Source organism: Cucumis sativus, chromosome 7, assembly GCF_000004075.3.
Source record: "Cucumis sativus cultivar 9930 chromosome 7, Cucumber_9930_V3, whole genome shotgun sequence".
Lineage (NCBI taxonomy): Eukaryota > Viridiplantae > Streptophyta > Magnoliopsida > Cucurbitales > Cucurbitaceae > Cucumis > Cucumis sativus.
In genome coordinates this window covers 2,389,532-2,414,612 of record NC_026661.2, presented here as the reverse complement: position 1 = coordinate 2,414,612, position 25,081 = coordinate 2,389,532, and the positions used below count along the sequence as shown (strand labels likewise).

General features: G+C 31.1%; 4 protein-coding genes across 5 annotated transcripts; 3 read left to right on the top strand and 1 right to left on the bottom strand.

Annotated features, from left to right (window-relative positions):
* The first annotated feature begins 4,507 nt into the window (after positions 1 to 4,507).
* On the top strand, positions 4,508 to 5,872 carry LOC101205747 (pentatricopeptide repeat-containing protein At3g46790, chloroplastic). Its single transcript, XM_004144468.3, has one exon. It carries the CDS (start codon positions 4,626 to 4,628, stop codon positions 5,550 to 5,552), a length of 927 nt encoding a protein of 308 aa, XP_004144516.1. The 5' UTR covers positions 4,508 to 4,625; the 3' UTR covers positions 5,553 to 5,872.
* Positions 5,873 to 7,196: 1,324 nt separating this feature from the next.
* LOC101207255 (cyanidin 3-O-galactoside 2''-O-xylosyltransferase FGGT1) lies at positions 7,197 to 9,404 on the top strand. Of its 2 annotated transcripts, none has more exons than XM_004144554.3 (2): positions 7,197 to 7,500; positions 7,876 to 9,404. In XM_004144554.3, exon 2 carries the CDS (start codon positions 7,901 to 7,903, stop codon positions 9,281 to 9,283), a length of 1,383 nt encoding a protein of 460 aa, XP_004144602.1. In that variant the 5' UTR covers positions 7,197 to 7,500; positions 7,876 to 7,900; the 3' UTR covers positions 9,284 to 9,404. The 2 variants fall into 2 exon arrangements, with proteins under 2 accessions (XP_004144602.1, XP_011658688.1); XM_011660386.2 differs by having other exon boundaries at positions 7,872 to 9,404.
* Positions 9,405 to 10,146: 742 nt separating this feature from the next.
* LOC101205978 (OPA3-like protein) lies at positions 10,147 to 12,447 on the bottom strand. Its single transcript, XM_004144469.3, has 4 exons — positions 12,052 to 12,447; positions 11,474 to 11,608; positions 10,975 to 11,061; positions 10,147 to 10,694 (listed from the first exon to the last, which is right to left on the bottom strand). The coding sequence occupies exons 1-4, from the start codon at positions 12,178 to 12,180 to the stop codon at positions 10,536 to 10,538; spliced, it is 510 nt and encodes a 169-aa protein (XP_004144517.1). The 5' UTR covers positions 12,181 to 12,447; the 3' UTR covers positions 10,147 to 10,535.
* An 8,720-nt stretch (positions 12,448 to 21,167) lies between these two features.
* On the top strand, positions 21,168 to 22,844 carry LOC101216522 (probable O-methyltransferase 3). The gene is made up of 2 exons (XM_004151687.3): positions 21,168 to 21,988; positions 22,300 to 22,844. Exons 1-2 carry the CDS (start codon positions 21,221 to 21,223, stop codon positions 22,603 to 22,605), a joined length of 1,074 nt encoding a protein of 357 aa, XP_004151735.2. The 5' UTR covers positions 21,168 to 21,220; the 3' UTR covers positions 22,606 to 22,844.
* The last annotated feature ends 2,237 nt before the right edge of the window (positions 22,845 to 25,081 follow it).

Below are 25,081 nucleotides of genomic sequence, written 5' to 3'. Positions count from 1 at the left end.
TTTTTGATCAACCCAAATAATAAAAACATTTAAAAAAAACAGCTAATGACATTTGTTTTTTTCTTCATATCGCGAATATAACAAAATTAGTGATATTAGACAATAAGCATAAAGTTATAAGATCATCACTTTTAAATTTGCTATTTTGTAAATTTAGAAAATACTAGTGATATAGACTCTATTATCATACTTTTTTTTTGTTATTTTTGTAAAGGCCCCGATGATATACATAACCCCAAAAAATCCGAAGAGACACAATCAAAGTTAAGAAATTAAAATACAATTATACCCCTATATACTATGTTAATATGTAATCTTAATTCCTGTAAACTTTAAAGTTACAATTAGGACATCAAGTCAACATAGATTCTTTTAGGATAATTGTAATGTGATGACAATTTCAAGAATAATAATTAAGGATATAACAACATTTAAAAAAAATTGCGAATATAGCAAAATTATCACTGATAGACTTGTATCACTGATAGACTCGTATGATCTATCGGTGATAGATCAATTTTTACAACATGGTCTATCGGTGATAAACTCTATCATTGATAGAATTTGACAAATTTTGTTATATTTGCAATTTTTTTAAAATGTTGCTATATACTTAATTATTTTGAATTTAATTGCTAAATTTGCAACTATCTCATTTTTTTACATAATGTTCAGTTTGGGTCTTCCCGTTAATAACTATTAATTAGTTATAAGAGTTTACTTTTTGAATTATTTAGAATCAATTAATAAACATTCACTGTGAAATATATATCTTACAAAGATATTTAGCAAAATATGGGAGTGAAAAGGTGTAAATATTGATATGATAATAACGGGGAATTACAAAAAGAAAAATAGATCAATTTTGAAGGGATGGTAGGTTTCTTTTTTTAATTTTTAAATTTGAATTTTAGGATAAATGAGGTATGAAAAGTAAAAAATGCCCTTAAGGAATTTTTCTTTTTCTTTAAAAAAAACATAAAAAAAACTTCTTTTTTTTTTTAGCTTTCTTTTACTTCTTTTGGCTCAAGATCTCTCTCCCCATTTATTGCCTATTAAAATAATCCAAAAATTCAATCTCTAAATCTCAAATCCAATAAATCCTTCAGATTTTGCTTCATTTTCCCCACTTAAATCCTCCTCCAATCTCCAGGTATATATGTTTTCTTTGGTCAACCATTTTCTTGAAAAGAAAAAAACACAATAATCTTAGGGACTAACCAAAGAATAATTTGGTGTTTGCACATGCAAATGTTTAAAATTGTAACACTTTCTCATTTTTGTTGATTATTTTCAAATTTGACGTAGTGTTCTAGTTCTAACTATTTTCAAACAAATTTTCTTAATGCTTTCTCTTGCTGTGCACAGCCCTTCACTCTCCCTTTGATTTCTTCCTCCCTCTACCCTTTAGATCTCATGCATGTGTTTAGCCACGACGTTTTTCATCTAACCATCAACAGCACATTTTGGAGCACCCATCAATTGGATGCTTTGTTACACATTGTGGGGTAGGGTCTCTATCTGAGACATTGGTGAAGAAGTGTCAGTTGGTGTTTTTACCTCATATTGGTGACTATTGTTTTAGAGCAAGAGCATTGAGCAGTTGCTTGAAGGTTGGTGTGGAGGTGGAGAGAAGGGAAGAAGATGGGGTTTTTTTAACAAAGAAAGTGTGTGTAAGGCAGTGAAGACAATGATGGATGAAGAGAATGAAAGTGGGAAAGAGATCAGAGCAAATAAAGAAAAGTAAAAGAGTTATTGGTTGACAAAGATTTGGAAGAGACTTATATCAACAATTTCATTCACAGTCTCCATGGTTTGACTTCATAAGAAACAATGAAAGGAAAGAAGTCTCTATAGTACTCTTTTCTTTTCTACTAATTTCTTTATCAAATTTTCTTTAACCATGTACAACATACCAATCATTAGGCAATTAACATGTCACACACTAGTGAATAACATTTTCATTATATCATAAGAGAATGCACATAAGAAAAAATAAGCAACAAAATTTCGATGATGTAATTATAATATAAAATGTTTATTTATTTTTTTGTTTGCCAAATTTTTTTAGAAATAATATTCGTATGTAGTTGCTGGAAACAACACTTTCTTGCTCGCTTAATTGTTTTAATACTTTGTCTCAATCCATCTTGATCGACCAAGAATGGTATTGAATTATTAAATAATAAAAAATGAGAAACCGTGAACAATAAAAATTTGAGACAAAGATTTACATAGTTCACTAATAGTGTGTTAACTACATTTACGCAGGAGTGAGAACTATTATAGAGAATGTATCATATTAAGTTAAATAATTTATATACAATGCTCCTCTCTAAACATTAGAGCAATTTATTATTAACGATGTCACCTCGTTTACAAAAATTATATTTAGTTTTTTTTGTTATTTTTAAAAAAGGAAAAATATCTTACAAGTTTTTAGAGATATTTATTTTTCGCTCAGTCGACACTTTCTCTTGCAATATGATATTTTTTAGAAGTTGTTTTCTTTTTTTAGTTTTAGAAATATTTATTGTTCCCTATTAGTTGACACCTCCTCTCGTAAAAAATATTTGAGTTTCCTTCGTCAACTATCATTTTACAAAAACAATCTTTAAATGATCTCTTTCTTCTTTTAATTTGAAGTTCTTTTCCTTCCTATAAAAGCAAAGACCATTCTTCTTCCCGGCATTCATTCAAGATGCTTTCAAGCTTCTGTTCCTTTAAGAATCTTTATGAAGGTAAGTCCTTACTTTCTTAGATAGTTTATGAAGATTTTTTATATTTTCAAAGATAGATTCAAGGTTTATGATGATAAGAGATTCAAAAGAAGACTTATTTTTGGATAAGTTCAATTACAGTGGGAGCCTGACCATCTTGGATTCAAACTAAAATTGAAGGAAGCCTGATTTTTTTTAATAAATAATTAAGAAATACTCAAAAGAGTATTATTAATCTAGGAGCAGTGTCTTCTAGATGAAGGAAGTGGGTTCATTAATTAGTACTCATTTGGAACTTGACAAGTTTCAATGTTATTCCTCAAAATAATTCCAATAAAGTTGGCAACGGCAGGTAGACAAGTTTCAATGTTTCCTGAATTTGGTGCATCAGCTTCACCCTCATAATTCATATGAAGTAAGAAAGACGATTGGATACAAACAGTTTAACAGTCTTGTTTTTAGCCCACGGTAGGAGTCTTACGGACGTTGACATGAAAATGGTTTGAGTAAGATAATTTAAACATAGAATCAACAAAGGGATGAACTGATAAAAATATCCAAATCCAAATAGTGAGAAATGCTAATCAAATCCCCGAGAATATCTCACAATAAAGCTGATAACCAACCAACATTAATGGGAGAGGGAGACTCACCAAACCCAACAAGCTGATGGCATAGCAATCGAAGCTAGAAGCCGAAAAGAATGGGAGCAGTGTTCGGCCCAGGACCAAGCAGCGTGGTAGGTTTATGTACATTAATTCTGTTCTATATTCCTTGTGCTCATTTGAAAGTTGGGTAGTAAACAAAGTGAACATTAATTCTGATGGCTCTCTCAATTCTGGTCCAGAGTTGGCATCAAGTACCCCTACCGCAATGGTACCAAAGAATTTCTATCCATGACTTCCCCACATTTATTTTGGCTGCCAAAAAAACGTGGTTTCTCCAAACTCACATTCTAGGAAAAACGTCTGACTATCCAAGTCAAGGTCCAAACTCACATTTATTTATTTTTCTTGAAAGGACTTGGGATTCGGGTGATTTGAACCCGAAACATCCTCTTATCCTTTTATCCTCGAAAACAAACTCCAGTTGAGCTTAGCTCATGTTGACAAGAATTACATGCATAATTGTTGGAGAATTGTCTCGCCCATCACTCTATCTCCTATCCAATTTTTCTATGATTTCATATCCCAACCCGAAGGAAGCTCATGACTTTTTAACTCATGGATTCTCGCGGATTTATATTAGTTTCTTTGGTAACCCAACCGATCCAGCCCATCCAACCCAAGGATATTTGGTTTGGGTTAAATTCTATTATGAATTGGGTTGATTTTTTTTTTAAGAAATTGAATTTTGTGTCGGTTCTGAATTCATAATTATTTGACAGTATTGATAATGACCCAACCCGAAATTATATATCTATATCTTGTCTCATTTGTTGGTCTACCCTCACATGATTTTTTTCGATTAGTAGGAAGCTTAGTCGTAAATGACTAAAGAGAATTTGCTCTCGTTAAATAATAATAGGAAATAGATATTTGATTGTTTATGTACACCAACCCTACAATTATTCAAAATTTTACAACATACTTGTAATGGACTATTTTGTTAATTTTTTCAAGGAAAATGTACATATTTTTCGGTTGTTTTGTTGTGCAAAGATCAAACTAAAAAAAATATGAGGGTTGAGTTGATTCAAGGTAAAGATTGAGATTGATTAAAAAAAAACTATCATTAACCCGACCTAATCTGAAATACCAAACAATCTTATTTAAATTCATCAAAGTTGGGAATGTACCAATTTTAGAGATGGTTTGAAGAAGGAAGAAACTTGTAGAATATCAATAACTTTAGGTGTTGGCGAGGATTAGATATCGGAGCCTTCATCTTCGTTTGATGTGGTAAATGCCCAAACCACACGAAATAATCCCCTTTTACGCTGCTCTCCTCGACGCCTGCTCCTCCACCAACAACCTCCACACTCTCAAGCAAATCCACGCTCTTACCATAACACTTCATATCTCTCACCACCATTTCATTCGAACCAAGCTCGCTTCAACCTACGCTGCCTGCGCTCAACTCCCACAAGCCACCACCATCTTCTCCTTCGCCACTCGTCGCCCCACCTACCTCTTCAATACTCTCATCAGAGCCCACTCTTCTCTCCGTCTCTTCTCGCAGTCCCTCTCCATTTTCCGCCACATGCTCCTTTCTGGAAAATCCATTGATCGCCATACTCTCCCGCCTGTGCTTAAGTCATGTACCGGCCTCTCCTCCTTGCGCCTTGGCCGCCAGGTTCATGGGGCTCTTCTGATTAATGGCTTCTCTGCAGATTTGCCTAGTTTGAATGCTTTGATTACCATGTATGGCAAATGCGGGGATTTGGGTGTTGCACGGAAGGTGTTTGATGGAATGCCTGAGAGGAATGAGGTGTCGTGGTCTGCTTTGATGGCGGGTTATGGTGTTCATGGGATGTTTGGGGAGGTGTTTAGGTTGTTTGAGAGGATGGTGGAAGAAGGGCAAAAGCCGGATGAACTCACTTTTACATCTCTTCTCACCGCGTGTAGCCATGGAGGGTTGATTGAGAAAGGGAAGGAGTATTTTGGAATGATGAGAATGGAGTTTCATTTGAGGCCTGGATTGCAGCATTATACTTGCATGGTGGATTTGCTTGGGAGATCGGGGCAAGTGGAAGAAGCAGAGAAGTTGATAATGGAGATGGAGATCGAGCCTGATGAGGCTTTGTGGGGTGCCATGTTGAGTGCTTGTAGGATTCATGGGAAGGTCGATGTGGCTGATAGGGTGCAAAAACGGTTTATCAAACAACAATGAGCATACGAACTATTGTGTTAGTTATGTTTGATGGATGGTTTCACAAGTCTCCATTGATTCAATTTAAAAAAGAAAAAAAAAAAAAGATTTTCGACGTCCATTTGTCCAAAGAAACAGCACGAATTTACATTCTAGTACAACTTTATGTATGTAATCAAGTGGTGTTAGTAATTCCTCTCATGAATGGAGATTGAAAAGAATCGCTGATGGATTTTTTTTTGTTGAAAGAAGAAAACATGATATAGCCTTCTATTTGTATGCCTTGAACAAGGGGGGTTTGCAGTTAATGGATTTGCAGTTAATGGATTTGCAGATGAAAATGGTTTTCCAAGACATTTTCACCTTCATCAATTCAATATGGGAATAAAACCTAGGTGCCTATCAATTAAATCCCTTCAATTTAAATTGTTGCTTCAAAAATATAATTCAATGTGAGATAATAAAGTATTATGATTACAAAAGAATTGCAAATCTTTCAAGCATGGTAATAGTTCAAATTTGTTAAAATTGTATCCTTCTAAATAAAAAAGAGTTGAGTTGTACAATTGTTTCAACTTCTACGATCACGCAAGTTTGAGAATCTAATTATAACATTTTATAAGTTTGAGAATTTAATTTTTACCTCTAAAAGTTTGATATTACATAATGGTATATCTCTAATCTAATTTTACAAAGACTAGGTTGTTAATTTTCACTTTGTGAGTGTATATTCAATTCACCTTCTATTGCAAAGAGGTGAATAGAAAATGTAGCGATAGAAATATTAATAAAAGAACAATGAGGGATGAACAAGAAATCACAATACTTTTAATTTTATTGCAAAAGCAATAATTGTTGTTAGTGACTGACATAATATATTTTTCTCAGTCCAATGGTTGTGACAAGTAAGTGTCGTCAATCAAAGATTATGGACAACGAAAACATGAAAAATGTAAGAAGGATAGTAGTAGCATGGTGAAGATAGAAAATATGTGAACAAATCAATGTAAGATGTAGGGGCTTTGATGTTTAAAAATATAAACATGTATGTAATATTGCACTTTTATGACCCATGAATATTATTCATAAAATACATACTCATGCAAATAATTATTTATTTATGGTCTCATGCTACAACTCATTATAAATGTAAAATAATAAAAAATGTAGTTTCAACCCTTTGTGTGTATATATATATATATATATATATATTAATAAAAATATAATAAATTCTATACTTGCTTGGAATTTAAATTAATTATGGACAAATATAATTAACTTTTGAGTATTTTAATTAAGTTGTTCAACCACTAGTTAGTGGTTTATTTTTTTTTTTTATAGTAAATGTGCATGTTTATATAGTTGAAATATTTAATTTCATATTTACATTTACAATTAAATTTATGATACTTCTTAACCTACTATTCATTTTAAACTTGTTAGGAGGTAAACATGAAAATAGGACATAAACTTGAAAATGTTGAAATAATTATTCCAATTTTATAAATTAAGTTAAAATTATAATTTTTTCATGTGTGGTTTAGTAGTTAATATATAAATGATTTCATGTTAAATCAACATTGTAGGTGATGGGCAACAATAAATGACTGACATAAGTTGAAGGTTTGATGGAAGATATACACACATATCTAACCAATTGGATTTGAACTTTCATATTACATTATTTTTATATGGCTTCCAACGTTAAACGACTTTCAACATCAAGTTCCTGCTCTTGTGACACCTGCTACATCTCTTTCCTCCACTTGGACAACAGAAAAAGAAATCCAGAAGAAGAAAGAAAAAAATAACTCTTTTTGCTAGTTCTTATTACTCATTACCATAGCTCCTTAGCTTTGTTCTAATGCCATCACCATCAGAATTCTTAAACAAAACCCATTGTCTTAGGAGTTTACTTCTTCATCTCACTATTTGCTGCAGCTTCTTGCTTAAAACTTCCAGGCTCCAGGTATGCTTGTTAGCTATATTTCTTTGTTCAACCATTTTCTTCCTTTCTTCTCTAAAAAAAAAACAATATTACAAAAGTTCATAGAGACTATTCCTAAAATTATTAGCTTACATTTGATACCACGCGAACATTTTCTTCCTTTGTTGTGCTTTTGTAAACATGCATTATTAACATTTTGGAACAATCAATTCGTCCATGCAGCACATCCCTAAGTTTCCATTTCTCTTCAACAAAACCATCTGTTTTCCTTTAACTTGTCATGTTTTTCCATAGGATCTAGATCTAGATCATAATTCTGTTACTAAACACCCATTTGATTATCATTAAAAAAAATTGTCATGTTATTCTGTTTTTTCTTCATCTCTTGGAAGCTAGGACAGAGGAAAGAGGGGTGTCAACAATGGCAGCCACTTCCAGCTTGCACATAGCAATGTTCCCTTGGTTTGCTTTTGGCCACTTAGCTCCATATCTCCAAATTGCCAACAAGTTAGCCAAAAAAGGTCACAAAATTTCCTTCTTAATCCCATCAAAAACTCAGGTCAAATTGCAGCCTTTCAACCACTTTCCAAATCTCATTACCTTTGTCCCCATCATTGTTCCTCATGTTGATGGTCTCCCTGAAGGTGCTGAAATTACTGCTGATGTTTCTAATCTTCACGAGTTTAATCTCATCATGACTGCGATGGACCTCACCCAACCACAAATCAAAACCCTACTCCAACTCATAAAACCCCATGTCATCTTCTTTGATTTCACTTTCTGGATCCCTAAATTGGCATCTCAATTGGGCATCAAATCTATCTATTACAGTGTAATTAGTGCAACAACATTCAGTTACGTCTTCACCCCAACAAGGCAACTCTGTGGACCTGATTTCACTGTGGATGAATTTATGCAGCCACCTCTTGGCTTGGCAATTTCCGCAATCAAGCTTCATTCTCACGAGGCCAAAAATGTTACATTTATGTCCAATATGATATTTGGCAGTGATGTCCGCTTTTTTCATCGCCATTTCACCGGTCTTTGTGAGGCTGATGCTATAGCATTCAAGGCATGTGGGGAGATTGAAGGTCCTTTTGTAGACTTTCTCATAAGTGAATTCAAAAAGCCTGTTCTGCTTTCAGGACCTGATGGGGACATACAAGAGCCAAAAACAACTTTAGAACATAGATGGCAAGAATGGTTATCAAAGTTCAAATCTGGTTCAGTCATATACTGTGCATTTGGAAGTGAGTGTACCTTAACAAAAGACCAATTCCAAGAATTGGTCTTGGGCTTTGAGCTTACAAACTTACCATTCTTGGCTGTGCTCAAACCGCCGGTTGGAGTCGACACAGTGACCGCTGCCTTGCCTGACGGATTTGAAGAAAGAGTTGAGGGGAGAGGGGTGGTGTATGGAGGATGGGTTCAACAACAGCACATTTTGGAGCATCCATCAATTGGATGCTTTGTTACACATTGTGGGGCAGGGTCTTTATCTGAGGCATTGGTAAAGAAGTGTCAGTTAGTGTTGTTGCCTCACGTTGGTGACCATTTCTTTAGAGCAAGAACATTGAGCAGTTGTTTGAAGGTTGGTGTGGAGGTTGAGAAAAGGGAAGATGATGGATTTTTTACCAAAGAAAGTGTGTGTGAGGCAGTGAAGACACTGATGGATGAAGGGAATGAAAGAGGGAAAGAGATCAGAGCAACCCGTGCAAAGTTAAGAGAGCTATTGCTTGACAAAGATTTGGAGGAGTCTTATATCATCAATTTCATCCACAATCTCCAATCTTTAGTTGGATGAGAAACAACAAGAAGGAAAAGAGGTTGTTTTGTTTGCTTTTGTTTGAAACAACTGAGTTGGATTGTATGTTAATTTTGAAATAAACGGTTAGTAAAAGAAACATTTTCATTGATATATGAAATCATAACCCCAAACCCCAAACACCTAAAACCGATTACACCTAAAGAGAGTCAATTAGTGACTAACAAGATAAGCTATAACTATTGAAGTGGTGCTTTGTTTTGTCAGACAAAACCAACTCCATGAATCTATTAAAAGAAAATTAAGACTCGAAGAAAGCCTTCAATTTCTTTCACCTCACAACGTTCAAAAGAAAGCATGCAGTAAGGCCAACCAAATCTTTTTGTTAGTACCACCAAAAGGATCAACCCACCAGCACGAAAGCTAGAATATCAAAAGTAGAATTAGGACACATGAAGGTCAAACCATCCAAAAGCCCACAATTTTTTTTTTTTTTAGTTCAATAATTGTAGGAATGAAATCAAACTATCGATATTTGAGAGGATGATTGTTGCTTTACCTTTAAACTAAACTCCAATGGGAGTTACTCATCTATGTGCTTTGTACAAAATAAATGGAGGGAGAGTGAAGAGTTATAGATAGCATTAAATTACTGCCTACATAAGAATTGGATATATCTTCTACAATAAATAAATGCACGATAAAATATAAATTTCTTAAATTACAAATGCAAATTCCTTATATTATTGATGTCAAGGAAACTGTTTGGAACATTCACTAGTTTTTCTTATTTATTGATGTCCAAAATCAAATTCAAGAGCTCACCTACGATTCTAAGAAATTGTACGTATGATGATGTATGAAAAAAAAGATACAGACAGGTCACGTTAATGCTACTGATAGGGTTTACAACTAAAGGACAGTAGCATTTATTTTACTAGAGAAAGGTCCCAACAGCCCATTTTCAAACAGTTCTCTTCATCCTGATATAGTTTTTATACAAAACAAACATTGCCCTCTAATAAAGATGTAAAAAGATCCACATTTCTGAACATATACATGCCAATCATCGAGAGATGCAGGTATTTGGAATATCGGTTGGTCATTTTTCATTCTGAACTTCAAATTTCATTTGAACATTCTAGAGTTGGACAATGTATTTACAAGGCTGCAATTTCTTACATGATTAAAGTCTTTATTAACAACCCTCCGTCAGAAATGTTGGATTTCAATCAACCAATGATAAAATGCTCAGTTACAAAATCCATGGCTTACTTTGTCTTAATGATGATCAAGAGTGTTTCACGTTTTCACCTTCCGTAGTATGCGGATGCCTGAAGTGAAATAAGCCAGTTAGACCTCTTCCCTTGGACAACTCTTCTAGATTTTCGATCTTTTGTTTAAGAATTTCTATTTCTCGGGCTATATCATCATCCCTTTGCTTCATCGCCTATAAGCAGGAACAAACATGTAAAGATATTTACGCTTATACATTATTTTAAATTAAAGTCAGAGCAATGAAGCACTTGTGTGTGAAACAAAAGTTTCTGGTGGAACAAATTGCATTGTCATTGGTACAATTCTGTATAATTTCGGGAATGCGAACTATAACTGATATCTAATTTTATTGTTTTGTAATAAATTCACAACTGTTAAAGAAGACATAATTCTTTTGATTCTGAAAACAAAAGAAGGGAACAGATACAAAAAGGAATAGAAACTCCAAATACCTCCAATTCTTGCCTGCGGAGCTCCTCCTTTCTTGCTTCCGACCTCGAACTTCTTTGCACCTCAAAAATAATAGCAGTTCCAGCAACCTATGGGGATAGTACAGCTGATATTAAAATTGGGAAATACGCACTTCTAGTGAAGAATTATGATAATAAGTATACGGATCCCTAATGTCTAAAGTTGTTTTTTCTTTTGGCACATTGGATAACTTGGTGGAAGTAATATACTTCTCCAAAAGGCCAGTTCACATGTTCAACAAAAAACTTGTTTTCATCCCATTGTAACCAAATGAGAATTGGTAAACATTGTAAATCAATTGTTATCTGTATATTTCGATGTGAATGAGATATAATTTTACTAATCAAAATATCCCAGTAGGAAGAATAACAAAAATCCTTCTTTACAAAGCAGAATAAAGACACAGTAAAAACAAACCCTGAGACAATTCTTCTAAAAGAAAAAGGGACGGGGAGAGAGAGAGAGATGAAATCATTTTACCGTGAATACAAAGAGCTCCCCGAGAAGATCTGCCGCAGCTTGGACAGCTTTCTCTTCATTCAGAGGACGAATGGCAACATCTGTTGCATAACCATATATTCTACGTTGTACATTTGTCGAAAACCGATGATTTGCCTGGTTCCATATAAGAAGTACAATATGACAACATCTTATAATCCATTCCACAAAGAAGAATTCATGTTAACAAAGCAAACTATGAGGTTAATGAGCAATAAACCTATCAGCATTCCATGAACACCTAACTTATTTATATGACGGAACATATCTCTAGGAGAAGAGTAAACAAATCATTGGGTTGCATCAAATGTGAAACAACTGATTCCACAAACTTCGAAATATTAACATACACATCAAGTTACCGAGTCTTAGACTGCAGAATTTTATAGCAGTAGAGTTTACATTTAAACTTTCTCCTAAGAGCTACTACTCATGGAACATATAAGTTTAAGCATGTCATTATTCCAAGAAAATCCAACCCATTGGTGCCAAATGGATCATAATTGCAAGTGTAAACAACAAGCAAGAAAACCGTGTAATTACATGAAAAGAAATGAAACCTGTGCGAAGTTGATAATACACTGCCTAAACTTCGGATGCAATCCAGCTTCCTTCTTGAGGCGATTGGCGATGGGTTTGCAGATGGTTTTAAGAGCAAGAGCCCCCAACTTTACAACAGGGAGGATCATTTCTAGAGGAACTCCAATCGAGCTTCAGAACATAGAAGTGAAGGAAACTGAAGAGGTGGGGAAGAAATAGAAAAGTTGACTGCTGAAGTGAATCAGTGTTGACCGGGTATCCGATTCTGCAATCATAATGCGTGAGGAAGAAGAAAGAGAATTAGAAAAGAAGAAACAGAAATTTGGAATCGAGAGGAAGAAATCAAATGCTGACAGCGACGGGTGGATGGATCGCAGGCCGAACAATCGAGAAAGAAATGCGTTTCGCCGTTACAATCTGGAATTTGATTTCAGCAAACTACGTTAAAAGACGATGGGCCTATGAACCCAAACTCAGTCTTCTAATCCAATGTTGAAAGGCCCAAAACTTAGATTTATTACATTAAACTTTTTCTTTTTCTTTTTTTCATATAGCCGTTACATTTTTTTATAAACATTTTAAATTTTTTTAAAACTGAACTCTGTCAATATATAGATGATGTTGTAAATATTGATTCATTAATGATAGTTATAAGAGTCTATCAGCTATAGATTTATATTAGATTTTGCTATACTTGCATATAGATTTTGTTATATTTACAAATTTTAAAAAATGTTGTTTTCTACTCAATTATTATTTTTAAAATTATCATAATTATAATTAAAATTATCATAATTAAATTTTTAAAAATGAATTTTAAAACCACCCTAATGAACTTGTAGCTAGTGAACATGTCTTGTAACAGGGAGCCTATTACTTTGTTTTCTAGAAATTATCACACATTCCAAAGTAAACAAGGGGGTTTTTGTTGGTGATTTTGTACAAGGAAAATAAATTTGCATTCAAACGAAAATGAAATGAAATGAAATCAATCAACAACAATAATTTCTTCAAAGAATAATATATTAAACGCAACTGGAGGATAGAAACGGATTTGGTTATGATTCTAATCATGTTACAAGTTGTGACAAATGCTAGAGATATGATTTTGCTTACTAATTCTAGCAATTGATTCACTATCTAGTCTAATTAGTTCATGGAAATAAATTCAAGAAAATTGGTTTATGGAAATAAACATATACTGCCGATCTTTAACAATGCTTCTAATTCATTAGGCTAAATGAATAAGCTAACAACATATACAGAGAAAAAGAAAAGAAAAAAACTAGAATTTATTTTCAACATCCATTCAGATAAATATCGCAAACACTTATGATCAAATCCATTTGATAGGAACACTCCCAACTCCTGCCATCTCCAATCTTTCTCCAATACTCCAACAAAGAGAAACCCAATCATTTATTACTAAAAATCAAAGAAACATAAATCAAACAACGCAGATAAACCAATTGATCTCTCGCACTTAGTTTAACAAAATTTCTAAAACATCAAATAAAAAAAATCAGAACATTGATATCTGACCAAGAACCCAAAGCCCAAACCAAGAGTTATCATGTTGCATCATTTTACGAGGGTACTGGCTGCCGGCTGGAGGTGGAGCCATGAGGTGAGAGGAGTTGGAGCGGTGGCCGATCACCGGTGGAGGGACGTGAATGTGAGTTGAGTGAGTTGAGATTATATACCTACGTGTATGAATAATATACATATACATGTAGTACTAACACATATTTTTTTAAATAATAAAATAAATTAAAATATTTACCAACTACAACCAAATTTTGACAATTAAAATATTTTCTATATATATCAAAATTTTAAATTCAATCGAAACGAACACCCATTGATAAAAATTGATAAACACTCACTATGTTTGTTAATGATTAGATGCAAACAAAATGTCCTTTTATCATTTTATCCATAAAAATATTTAATTGAATATCTTCATTGGTTTTTATATTAGTATTTATATTTTAAAAAATATTTTATGTCAAACTAATATTAATGAGAAAAATTTTAAATTTATTTTCATAAAAGAGTTTTTTTTCTCTAAAGATTGTCCATTGTCGTATCTAAATGAGATAGATTCAAAGGACGTAAAAATATGATTAAAAAACACTACTACAAAAACAGACTCTCTTGACGTTTTTAAACTATCAATAATCACTATTCTTGACGGTTTTAAAATCGTCCTTGAAGCCAAATGTTTATGATAGTTAAAAATCGAAGAGTGTGAATGTTTATGACAACTTAAAACCATCAAGAGTATAAGTATTCATGACATTTAATAACCGTCAAGAAATTGATTATTTATGACATTGAAAAACCGTCAAGAATGCACTTGTTTATGACATTTTAAAACCGTCAAGTATGTTATGAATTTTTTTTTAAAAAAAAATTATAATTCAATTTTTTTTTTCTATTATCCAATGATTCTATTTTAACACAAAACTAGTACACATATAAATAAGAACTTTCATGTATAACAATAACACAGATAACATTTTTCCAAAAAAAACTAAGTACACTAAATCTATTGAATTTTCCCAAATGGATAAATACAAGTAAAATAGAAACTAAACCTTGGTAATATATTTTTACAAAGAAACTAAATGCAATGTATTGTCATAGATAACTAAATTACAACAAGTCTTGTCACGAATCAAACATCAATCACTTATTTGGTAGCTTCATCACTATAGTAAATCAATCGGATATTAGTGCAAAATCTTGATAATCTGAAATGTGTAGATGTTCTACTTTCACACCATCAGTGTCCTCCGTTTCATCTTCTTCACCGCCAGAATCAACATCTCCTTCAAATCCATTTTCAATAAGCTACAAATTGTACCAATATAACCATGTGGTCAAAATCATTCTAAATCTCCAAAAAAAAAAAAAAAATTGATAGATTTATCATAAGGATACACTAGAAAAAAGATGTTACATGAGGAAGAACCAAACATAAATTACACTAATAGCAGACAACTCAGACAATAAACATAGCAAAAGACCAGCAATTTTTTCAAGGAGGTCAATGATATCCTGATCTCAAGTTTCCTTCATATATTCTCTCTCATTCAATTACTTAATCATTTGGAAACTTGTGTGTATTATTGAAAAATTAGTAATGTTTCATCGGTATATGACTTGATCAGTGGTCAAGTTGGGCATAGGTCATTTGACTGACATATCAATGAAATATTGCAATAATAGGTAAAATACATCTCCATCAATATCAAGATTTTCAGCTGTTTTCTATCATTTCCATAGAAGATTGAATTAAAGTAATAATAGAATGTTGTGCTTAAACTCCACCTATTTTTCTCCATTTTCATTTCTAAATTCATTTGTCAACTTTCGTGTTGAAGATGTACATTAATTCTAATGTGCATAGGCAATAGTCTAATGAAATATTGTCACTGACCTCTTTCAATCTATCATAAAATTAGCTTAACATAATTACTAAGGTGTACCTTTCTTTTGGATGGCTAAATCGTAAGAAGTTTTAGCTTGGAATAATGATCTATATAGAATTTTCTTACAAAGCATGTGAGTGAAACATGTATTTCAAAAAGACTAAATATCACCAAATTTAATTATAACATAACACGTTAAACCAAATTTATTTATAACATAAAACTTTGAAGGAATATTCTAAAGAAATCAAATATTTAAAATGAGAAAAACGAATTAATGGATTTATTGCAAAAAGCTTTTAAAATAAATATTACATTGATTAGTCTCCTAATTGATTCACTATATTTTCTTTTAATTTATAAAATATATGTTCGTTAAATGTAAACACTGACAAAAAAAGTTACTTATATCAAATCTAGAGTCTACTATGGTCATTTTTAGATCTGAAGACAACTAACCACAAAATTAATTTTTAATATCAAATGTGCTTTTTTTTAAATAAAAAAAGATAACACCATAAGCGTTTGAATAAACACAAGCTTTTTAATATTGATATTCACCATCTAAATACAAAAACCTTTTTAAAAAGAAGAAGAAAGCAAAACCTAAAAACTACAAAATTTGCATACTAATTAATTAAAGGCCAAATTAAAAAACAAATGTAGAAATCCTTTTCCATGCCTTAAATAACTCTTCTAAAACTTTTTTTTTCATGTCATGTTTAATGATCAATTCTGATTGAACCAATCTTGTAAATAATTTTTTGCTCAAAATTATTGGTGAATTTGCTAGTTTCTGAGGATGTATTCTAAAAATCTATTAAATCTACTCTATCTTGTTTTCAATAAATAGTTGAATTGGTGAGAAGCATATCAAAATTGGAAAATTTGTTATTTTTTACAATTTCTCTATGTAAAATATATATATATTTAAATTATAAAGCAATTTGGTTTTGTTTTAATACTTATTTAGTTTTAAACGGAACGAAATCACATAAACTCAGTTTCAAGTTATAATAAACCGAATCTAACTATATGAATTTAGTTTCAGTTATGTTTTTGTTTAGTTTCAATTTGATTTAATTCTTAAGTCAGTGGGGTTTTGAATGAAATATGTTTTGTATACTGCTTAGTGTGCCGATGCTGTAGGGCGCCCGCATGATATTCGTTGGTGGTGTCAGCGTTGCGACGGTGCCCTTGGATCCTGTTAGGGGCAAGAGTTTGTAGTTTTGTGTCTCTTCTTCAATTTCGCAATTTGTCCCTTTCTCCTCTCGTTTGATCCAAAATGATGTGTTGTCAGTATTTCTTGCTTTTGGCTCAAATTATTTGAATTATTTCTTTAACGTCCATTGTCTTGAAAACCATACGAACAAATAAACCATTAAAACTGTGGAAGAAGGAACACAAATTAAAGTGGGTAGATGAAGTTCTTTTCAGAGAGCTTCTATCAGTGTGGATGCAAATAGAAAATTGGTCTCCTCATCATTCTTCGATAGTTTCATTATGAGCTTGATTTTTGAAATATCCTTAAAAGGTAGATCACAAAAGGAAAAAAAAAGAAAAAGAAATAAGCCTTACTTTTTAAAAAAGAATTAAAAATAAGGCTTAATTTTCACAACCCGAAATAAAAAAATCAAATAATTTGCAACTAGCACCTAATTAATATATTTTGTATCACTATACCTCAAGATCTGAGCCGAAAAACGAACAGTAGGAGTATATATTATATCCTACTTGTTAGTTGTGTATAGCTGGCCATTGCTTAAATTTTAATTAAATAATTAAACCTAATTAAAAAAAGTTAGCAAAACACGATTAACTTTTTCTTTTTTTAATTCATTTAAAAGGCTTTTCTAAATATATTTATTTTGTGTACTATCTATAAAATTTTCTTAATTAATAAAATTATTTAAGATAATTGTCAAAAACAAAATTACATCCAATCACAAAAATATTCTAAAAAAACAACACATCACATTTATTATTTTTTTATATTGTACAAAATCAGTGGTATCAGACAATTAGACAATTATCAAATGATAATTATAGGATTACAGGATTATCAATTTTTAAATTTACTATTTTTACAATTTAGAAAATGTAATGAGATGAATTGTCGTACTGTTTTTGTAAGAGTCTCTTGTCAAAAATAGTAAATTTGATAAAATATTTATTAACGTATAGCAAAATTTTTAAATTTCATAAATAATAGATAATAATAAAAAATTTTACTTAATAAAATTATTTATCAATAATAGATATTGATAATAGAAACGTTGATGAAATATTGTTATAACCGTCGCGACGTAATCACTACGCGGAGCGGCCGACCTCCCCGTTTATTTAATTTTAATAAATAGTTTTGGAGTCGCCACCAACCATATTAGGGTGTGATTGGTCACCCAAAAAAGAAAAAAAAATGGTCTGCGTACATTCAGATATTTAAGTTCGCGAGTCAGTTGTGTGTAGGGAAGGTGTTAGCACCCTACAACACCTAAAAAATGGTTATCCAATTTTATCTTTTAAATTAAATTAGAGAGGTTCACAAAACAAAGTTTTTATTTAGGTTTTGTTTAAATGTCTCATGTTTATCAATTCATATCGAAGAAAGTAAAACCTAAGCATGAATTGATGATTATGGGTGGCATAGGAGCCATTAGAAAAATTAAGTTTATTTTTGTTTTAAAAGATTTTTATTCACCTTAAGAATATTAAGATACCAAAACTTATATTTTAATCTCTATCATGTATCTAGAATGAGATTAATGAGAAATTTCATGAGAAATTTAAAATATGAAATGAGAAATTTCATGTATCTAGAATGAAAACACTACTCAGTCTCATTTAAAATATGAAATGTGTTTATTTAAAATCAATCTATTAATTAAATTTCAAACAGAAAAATTTCATGTATTCATGGATTATAAATTATAAAATCCATAAAAAATAATACTTTTTCTCCAATTTACATTTTTATATTTAAATTGAAAAATGAATAATAACAATGATAAAACATTATGAAATTTGAAAAATACTTAAAGGGTAATATGCTGAGATAAAATAAATGCATAAAACAAATACAGGATAATGTAAGCAATACGCAAAATGTACAAGATGATTAATTAATACAACACATGCAAGATAATTAATTAATGCATAATGATGCAAAATAATTAATTAATTCAAAACATGTAAAATAATTAATTAATTCAAAAGGATGCAAAATAATTAATTAATGCAGAAATAGGCAAATTAATTAATTAATTCAGAAATATGCAAAATAATTAATTATGCCAGACTAGAGCAATAAATAATTACTCGAGGATGTCAAATGGGTGAAATAATAATTAACTGCAGATGTCAAAGTAGGTTTAATGCAAGATGCCAATAAATAATCACAGTACCCAATGGATGTCAAATAGTTTTAATGATTAATTAATTAATACAGAATACAAATAATTTGAATGCGTAATTGACATAAGATGCCAAATGAGTGCCAAAATAAGTTAACAATATGCAAATAATTTGCTCACAATGGAGGAGGCCAAAAATTAAAACCGTCAAATACATTGTGCTAATTAATTAACAATGCATAATTAAGAGAGTATGTCAAATGAATAGTTATTTTCAAATGCATAATTAACATATATGCCAAATTGATAATTATTAAAGCAAGATACCAAATGGATACACACAATTAACACAGAATGTAAAATGGATGCCTAGATAATTAAAAAGATAGCAAAGAATTAAATCAGTATGTCAAATTAGTGTTAAATAATTAAGACATCAATCAAATAATTAACAAATCATTTAATTAATTAACTAAATGAAATAATTAACATAGCGCAAATGGATGTCAAATAATTCAAATAATTAATCAAGAACCCACGGATTAATTAAGGTAGTAGCCAAATGGATGCCAAATAATTAAACAGATGCAAAAAAAACTAATTAATCAGCCAATGGGTGTCAAATTAATTAACTAGATGCAGAACACAGCAATCAAAATAGTCCAATGGTCAAATGGATGTCAAATAATTAATGATGATGTAGAAAATTAACACAGATCAAATAATTAACATAATTAATTAACCAAATGAAATAATTAATAGCAGTCAAATCAGATAATTAACTCACAACATTCAAATGGGTGTCAAATAATTAAACAGATGCAGAACTCAACCATCAGAATAGTCAAATGGCCAAATAGATGTGCATAAATAAGTGTAATCAAATGCAAAACAAACACTAATTAATTAAGGCAACAATCAAAGAGTCAAATGGGAGCCAAATGATGCAAATAATTAAAAGATGTGAAATGAGTGTCAAATGATTAACTCAACCTCTAATTAATGAGTGATTTAAATGAATAATTAAGACAGCACCCAAATGTGTGTCAAATAATTAAGCCAGTATCATCAACTTGAATAATAATAAAAAAAAAGAACTTACAAGGTCTGCGTTAAATGCAAAATGTTCTGAGTTGATCATCTTCACATTTTTCCAAAATATTTCTTTTACGTGTCTCTCTTCTCTATCAAATAATTCTCCAGCAAAAAAAAAAAAAAAAAAAGAAAATTTCTCCCCCCAATTGAATTTTCTCATTCTCTTTTTATAGGGAAATGTCTCCTTTTTTAGATAGAAGTGAAGTAGGTTTAGATAGTGAAATGAGTACAGAGAAATGTGGAAGAGTGGGAGAACGTGAGAGATTGGGGAAGAAAGTGGAAGAGTGGGAGAACGTGAGAGATTGGAGAAGAAGGTGGAAGAGTGGGAGAACGTGAGAGATTGAGAGAAAGTGGGAGAGTTGTGACTCACGAAAACAAACAGGGGATGATTGAGAAAAATAGGGAGAAAAAAAAAATCTTTACTTTTAAATTTAATTTTAAATATGTTTTTATTTTTGTTTTTGTTTTATAACATAAATTTAAAAATTAAGATTTAAATTTTAGAATTTAAATTTAAATTCAAATTCAAATTCTTTTAAAAAATAATAAATAAATTAATAAAAAAAATAAAAATACAGGACAAAATACGGTATCTACAATAACTTATAAATATTTTAATTTATTTGATGTTTTTAAAAGTGCTTTTATTATTTATTATCAACTATGGAGGTTGGTACATGTTATTAGTCTTTTCACACGGTGCTTTCTTTTTGCTTATAAAATATATCCAACTAGTTGATAAGAAAGTAAATATTAATTAGTTGCAATCATATAGCTTAATCTTTGATGTCTATCCCAATCTAATAATTTAAGGTTTATTTTAAACTTTAGATGTTGATTATATAATAGAGCCATTGGTTTGCTCCTTATCTTAGATTTGATGTCTATCCCATCCCAATGCTACTGACTAAATAAAAGAATAATAATAGAAAAAAGATCATGGAGATTACACACATAACAGTGAAAGATGATATCAGTTTAATAATTTCACGTTTTTTTAAGGTTAATATATTATAGAATAAATTTAAAACTAGGAGACTACTAAATTGTGTTACCAATATATTATAAAGTTAGGTATAAAGATTAAATAATTAAAATCGACCATGCATGTGCTATTCCAAATTATATTAAAAAGTAGTTCAAACACAAAAGATGATCTTTCACCCCAAAGTTTCAATTTAATATCATTTTGTTTCTTCTTGAAAATGCCTAAGGATTTGTATATAAATGGACGAAATGCAATCACAATTGGACACATCAACAAAGTGTGTTTTGAAAATTATTTCTCTCTTTCTGTTCTGAATATGAATATGGAGGGTGGAAAGATGTTGGCAATGGGAGGGGATGAGTTGTTAGAAGCTCAATCTCACGTATGGAATCACATCTTCAACTTCATAAACTCAATGTCTCTCAAATGTGCAATCCAACTTGGAATTCCAGACGCCATCCATAGCCATGGACCCAACCCTGTGCCTCTCTCTATTCTTGTTTCATCTCTCCAACTTCATCCTAATAAAACCCAATTCATATACCGTTTGATGCGTTTACTAACTCACTCTGGTTTCTTTGTTCAACAAGAAGAAGGATATATTCTTACCAATTCATCTCGCCTTCTCCTTAAAGACAATCCTTGTGCTGTATCTCCTTTCCTACTTTCCATGCTCCAGCCAGCCCTCACAGATCCATGGCAGTTCCTCTCAATCTGGTTCCAGACTGACGACCAAACGCCATTCGAGACAGCACACGGAGTGCCCTTCTGGAAGTACATGAGGAATAAGCCAAAAGAAGGGGAGGTTTTTAATGCAGGCATGGCGAGTGATGCGAGGTTGGTGATTAATGTGTTATTGGAAAAACATAGAAGTGTTTTTGAAGGAGTTGAGTCGTTGGTTGATGTTGGTGGTGGCACAGGAACTGTGGCCAAAGCCATTTCCCAAGCTTTTCCACAAATGGAATGCACTGTGTTGGATCTTCCCCAAGTAGTGGCTCATTTGAAGGGAGATCAACCAAACTTCAAATATGTTGAAGGAGATATGTTTACCCTTATTCCTCCGGCTGATACTATTCTGTTGAAGGTAGAACCTAATTTCTTTTGTTTTTCTTTTTATACACATATGGCTCCATTAGATAACATCTTTTTGTTTCCTTGCCACCGTCGTTTTTTGTTTTTGAAGAACTACAAATATAGTTACGTTTGAAATTAATTTTTTCTTTACAAAATATAATCAGAAATCGAAATAAAATTGTTGTGTGCAACTGAAGAAGACATTTATTTAAAATTCACCAATAAAGCATATCCACTAGTTTCTTTTAATCTTCCTAAACGATTCTTGCTGTATATGCTTATATTATAAAATCCAATAATCGTTTGTGGTGACTAAAATAGTGGATATTACACGACTGGAGCGATGAAGAATGTGTGGAGATTTTGAAGAAGTGCAAAGAAGCAATCACAGGCAGTGGTAGTAAGAAAGGGAAAGTGATGGTAATTGATTTGGTGTTATTTAATACGAAAAATGATGCAGATTCAATTGAGACACAACTATTGTACGACATGTTGATGATGATTGTACCTGGAGGAAAAGAAAGAGAGGAAAAGGAATGGGCTAAATTGATTAAAGAAGCTGGATTTAGGGCCTACAAGATCTTCCCTATTTTAGACTTAAGGTCTCTGATAGAGATTTATCCATGACATCACTTCCTTTTCTAACAACTTCATACAAGGGAGATGAATTTGATTACTGAATAAAGTATTTAGGTCAATCTTAATTAAGTCTGGATTGTTATGGTAGAAGTTATCTATTTTGGATTTAGTGAAACAATGTTGCCATTGAAGTTTGGAATAAAACAAATTTGCTTCCATATCATGTATTAGAAATTAGTATCTTTGATTTACAAATAAAATAAGATCATTTCATATTTACTATTTTATGTTCTAGTCTTATTTGAGATATTTACATTTTTGATATATTGATATTCTACGGGTTAATGATTCGGATAATTAATAAAAAAAAACATTTTAAAAATAAATACATGAAACATAAAAAGCGTACAAAATCGTGTGATATTTAAGGGGCTTTTGCAAAAATAACAAAAAAAATTATTATGGATAGATGATATGTTATGATTACCATATGATATCACTTATTTTGCCATATGTGTCATGAGCTGTTTTTATTTTAAATATTTTAGTTATTTGATGCAACTTTTCATATAATATATCTTAGCTAGGTATAAAGTATATCTATTAATTTTGCTAATATATTTTTTTTATTTTTTAATAATTTCATAAATATCTATTAATATCTAATTCTATTCGGATTTGCATTCATATTTCTATAAAATTGAAACTTATATCATTTTTGTCATTATTTTTAGAAATTGTATTCATTTTAATTCTTGTCTTGTCCTAAGTTAAGATTGGCAACATGTTATAATAATTATGCTCCATAGGATTGGCAACAGTGTCGAGTCGGGGTGAAGGGGCATTCTCCATCCTTACCCTAAAAAAATACATAGCAAATATAAAAAACACTTCAATACCCAATATATCGAAGGTCCCCGAATAAGTTGATCTTACTCACATTTTAAATGAGAATTCACGAACTACTAAATCGAGCGAGCAATTTAATTCAAAATCACTCACTTCTCAATAATATTACTCAAGTCTATTATTATCCTGTTGGATCGGTATGGCAACCCTAGAGGGGGGTGAATAGGGTTTAAATAAACTTTTTGACAAATAAAAAGTAAAATCAACTAATTAGATATTTTCTAAAATTTAAATAAAGAACTTTGTAAACTTTGTTAAATAACAAGATTGATAAAAAGATATGAATGGAAGTATGCAATCAAACTCAACCAATAAGAATATGTAACTAAAATTAAATTAAAAAATAATTAGAAAAGAGTTAGAGAAGAAGACACCGTAATTTTATAGTGGTTCGGTTAAACTCAACCTACATCCACTTTCCCAAGCACCCTTGGGATTTTGATTGAAAATCTTCTTTGGACTCTTTCCACGGATTTGAGCCGAACCGATTCTTGCTCCTTTTTCGGGTTCAAGAGCAAACCCGATCCTTTCCACGGGTTAGGATCCAACCGTTACAATATGATGAAATTTTTAAATCACACAAAAGAAAACTCTCTAAAAGAGTGAGTATACAATTTGAAGCTCACAAATTTAATCCTCACAATACAATAAGAAGCTCTCAAGAATAAGATGAAAAGAATAAAAATTGGAAGCTTTAGAGAGAATAACAATGTTGGCTTTTTGCTTGAGGATTGTAAAAAATGTTGTGATCTTGTGTAAATGTGAAGTATTTAAAAAGAGAGGAAAGATAAATTCAAAATCATTTGGGTCATTAGATATAGTAAAAGAAAAATGAATGGTTGAGATTTAAACTTAATTAGCCGTTAGACACAATACAAATAATAATATAATAATATGTCTTTTCAAAATATTTTGTTTAAAAAGAAATCAATAAAGCAACTTCACCCTCTTTTAAAAAAACTAGCCGTTAGACACAAGAAATAATAATAATATTAAAATCATTTTTCTTTTAAATTCATTTTCTTTATAAAAGCCAATAAAACATAACAAAAAGCCACATTTGTTACTCCTTCATTGCTCCAAGTGGCTTTCTCTAATTGGTTCAAATTGAATGCTTGGTCGCCACGTCACCATCTCGGGTATTTTTTCGTTAAGCTTCTTTTAGCAATTTTCTTCATTTGAACTTCGATTTGGGTGATTCAAGAGGCGTTAGAATCATTTTTCCAAGCTCTACGATATGGTCTATTCAAATTAATAAAATTGTCAATAAAAAAAATCAGATTTGTTATCATCAAAACATAAATTAATTGAATAATTAAAATAAATTAATTTGAGATTAAGGGCCAAAAAGCCAACAATCTCCCCCTTTTTGATGATGACAAATCATTGAAGAAAAATAACTTGAAACACATATGATCAACAAGTAATTCTATTATCAAGATGTATAACCATAAAGCTCATGTAAATATTTCACCACAAAGAACATACTTGAAAACAATTGATAAGAAACCTTCTTTGTCCTTAATTAATTTTTTCTCTAAAAAAAATATGCATTATTCAATAGAAACAATTATTGATAAAAACATATTTTTCTTATACTTCTCCCCCTTTGGAA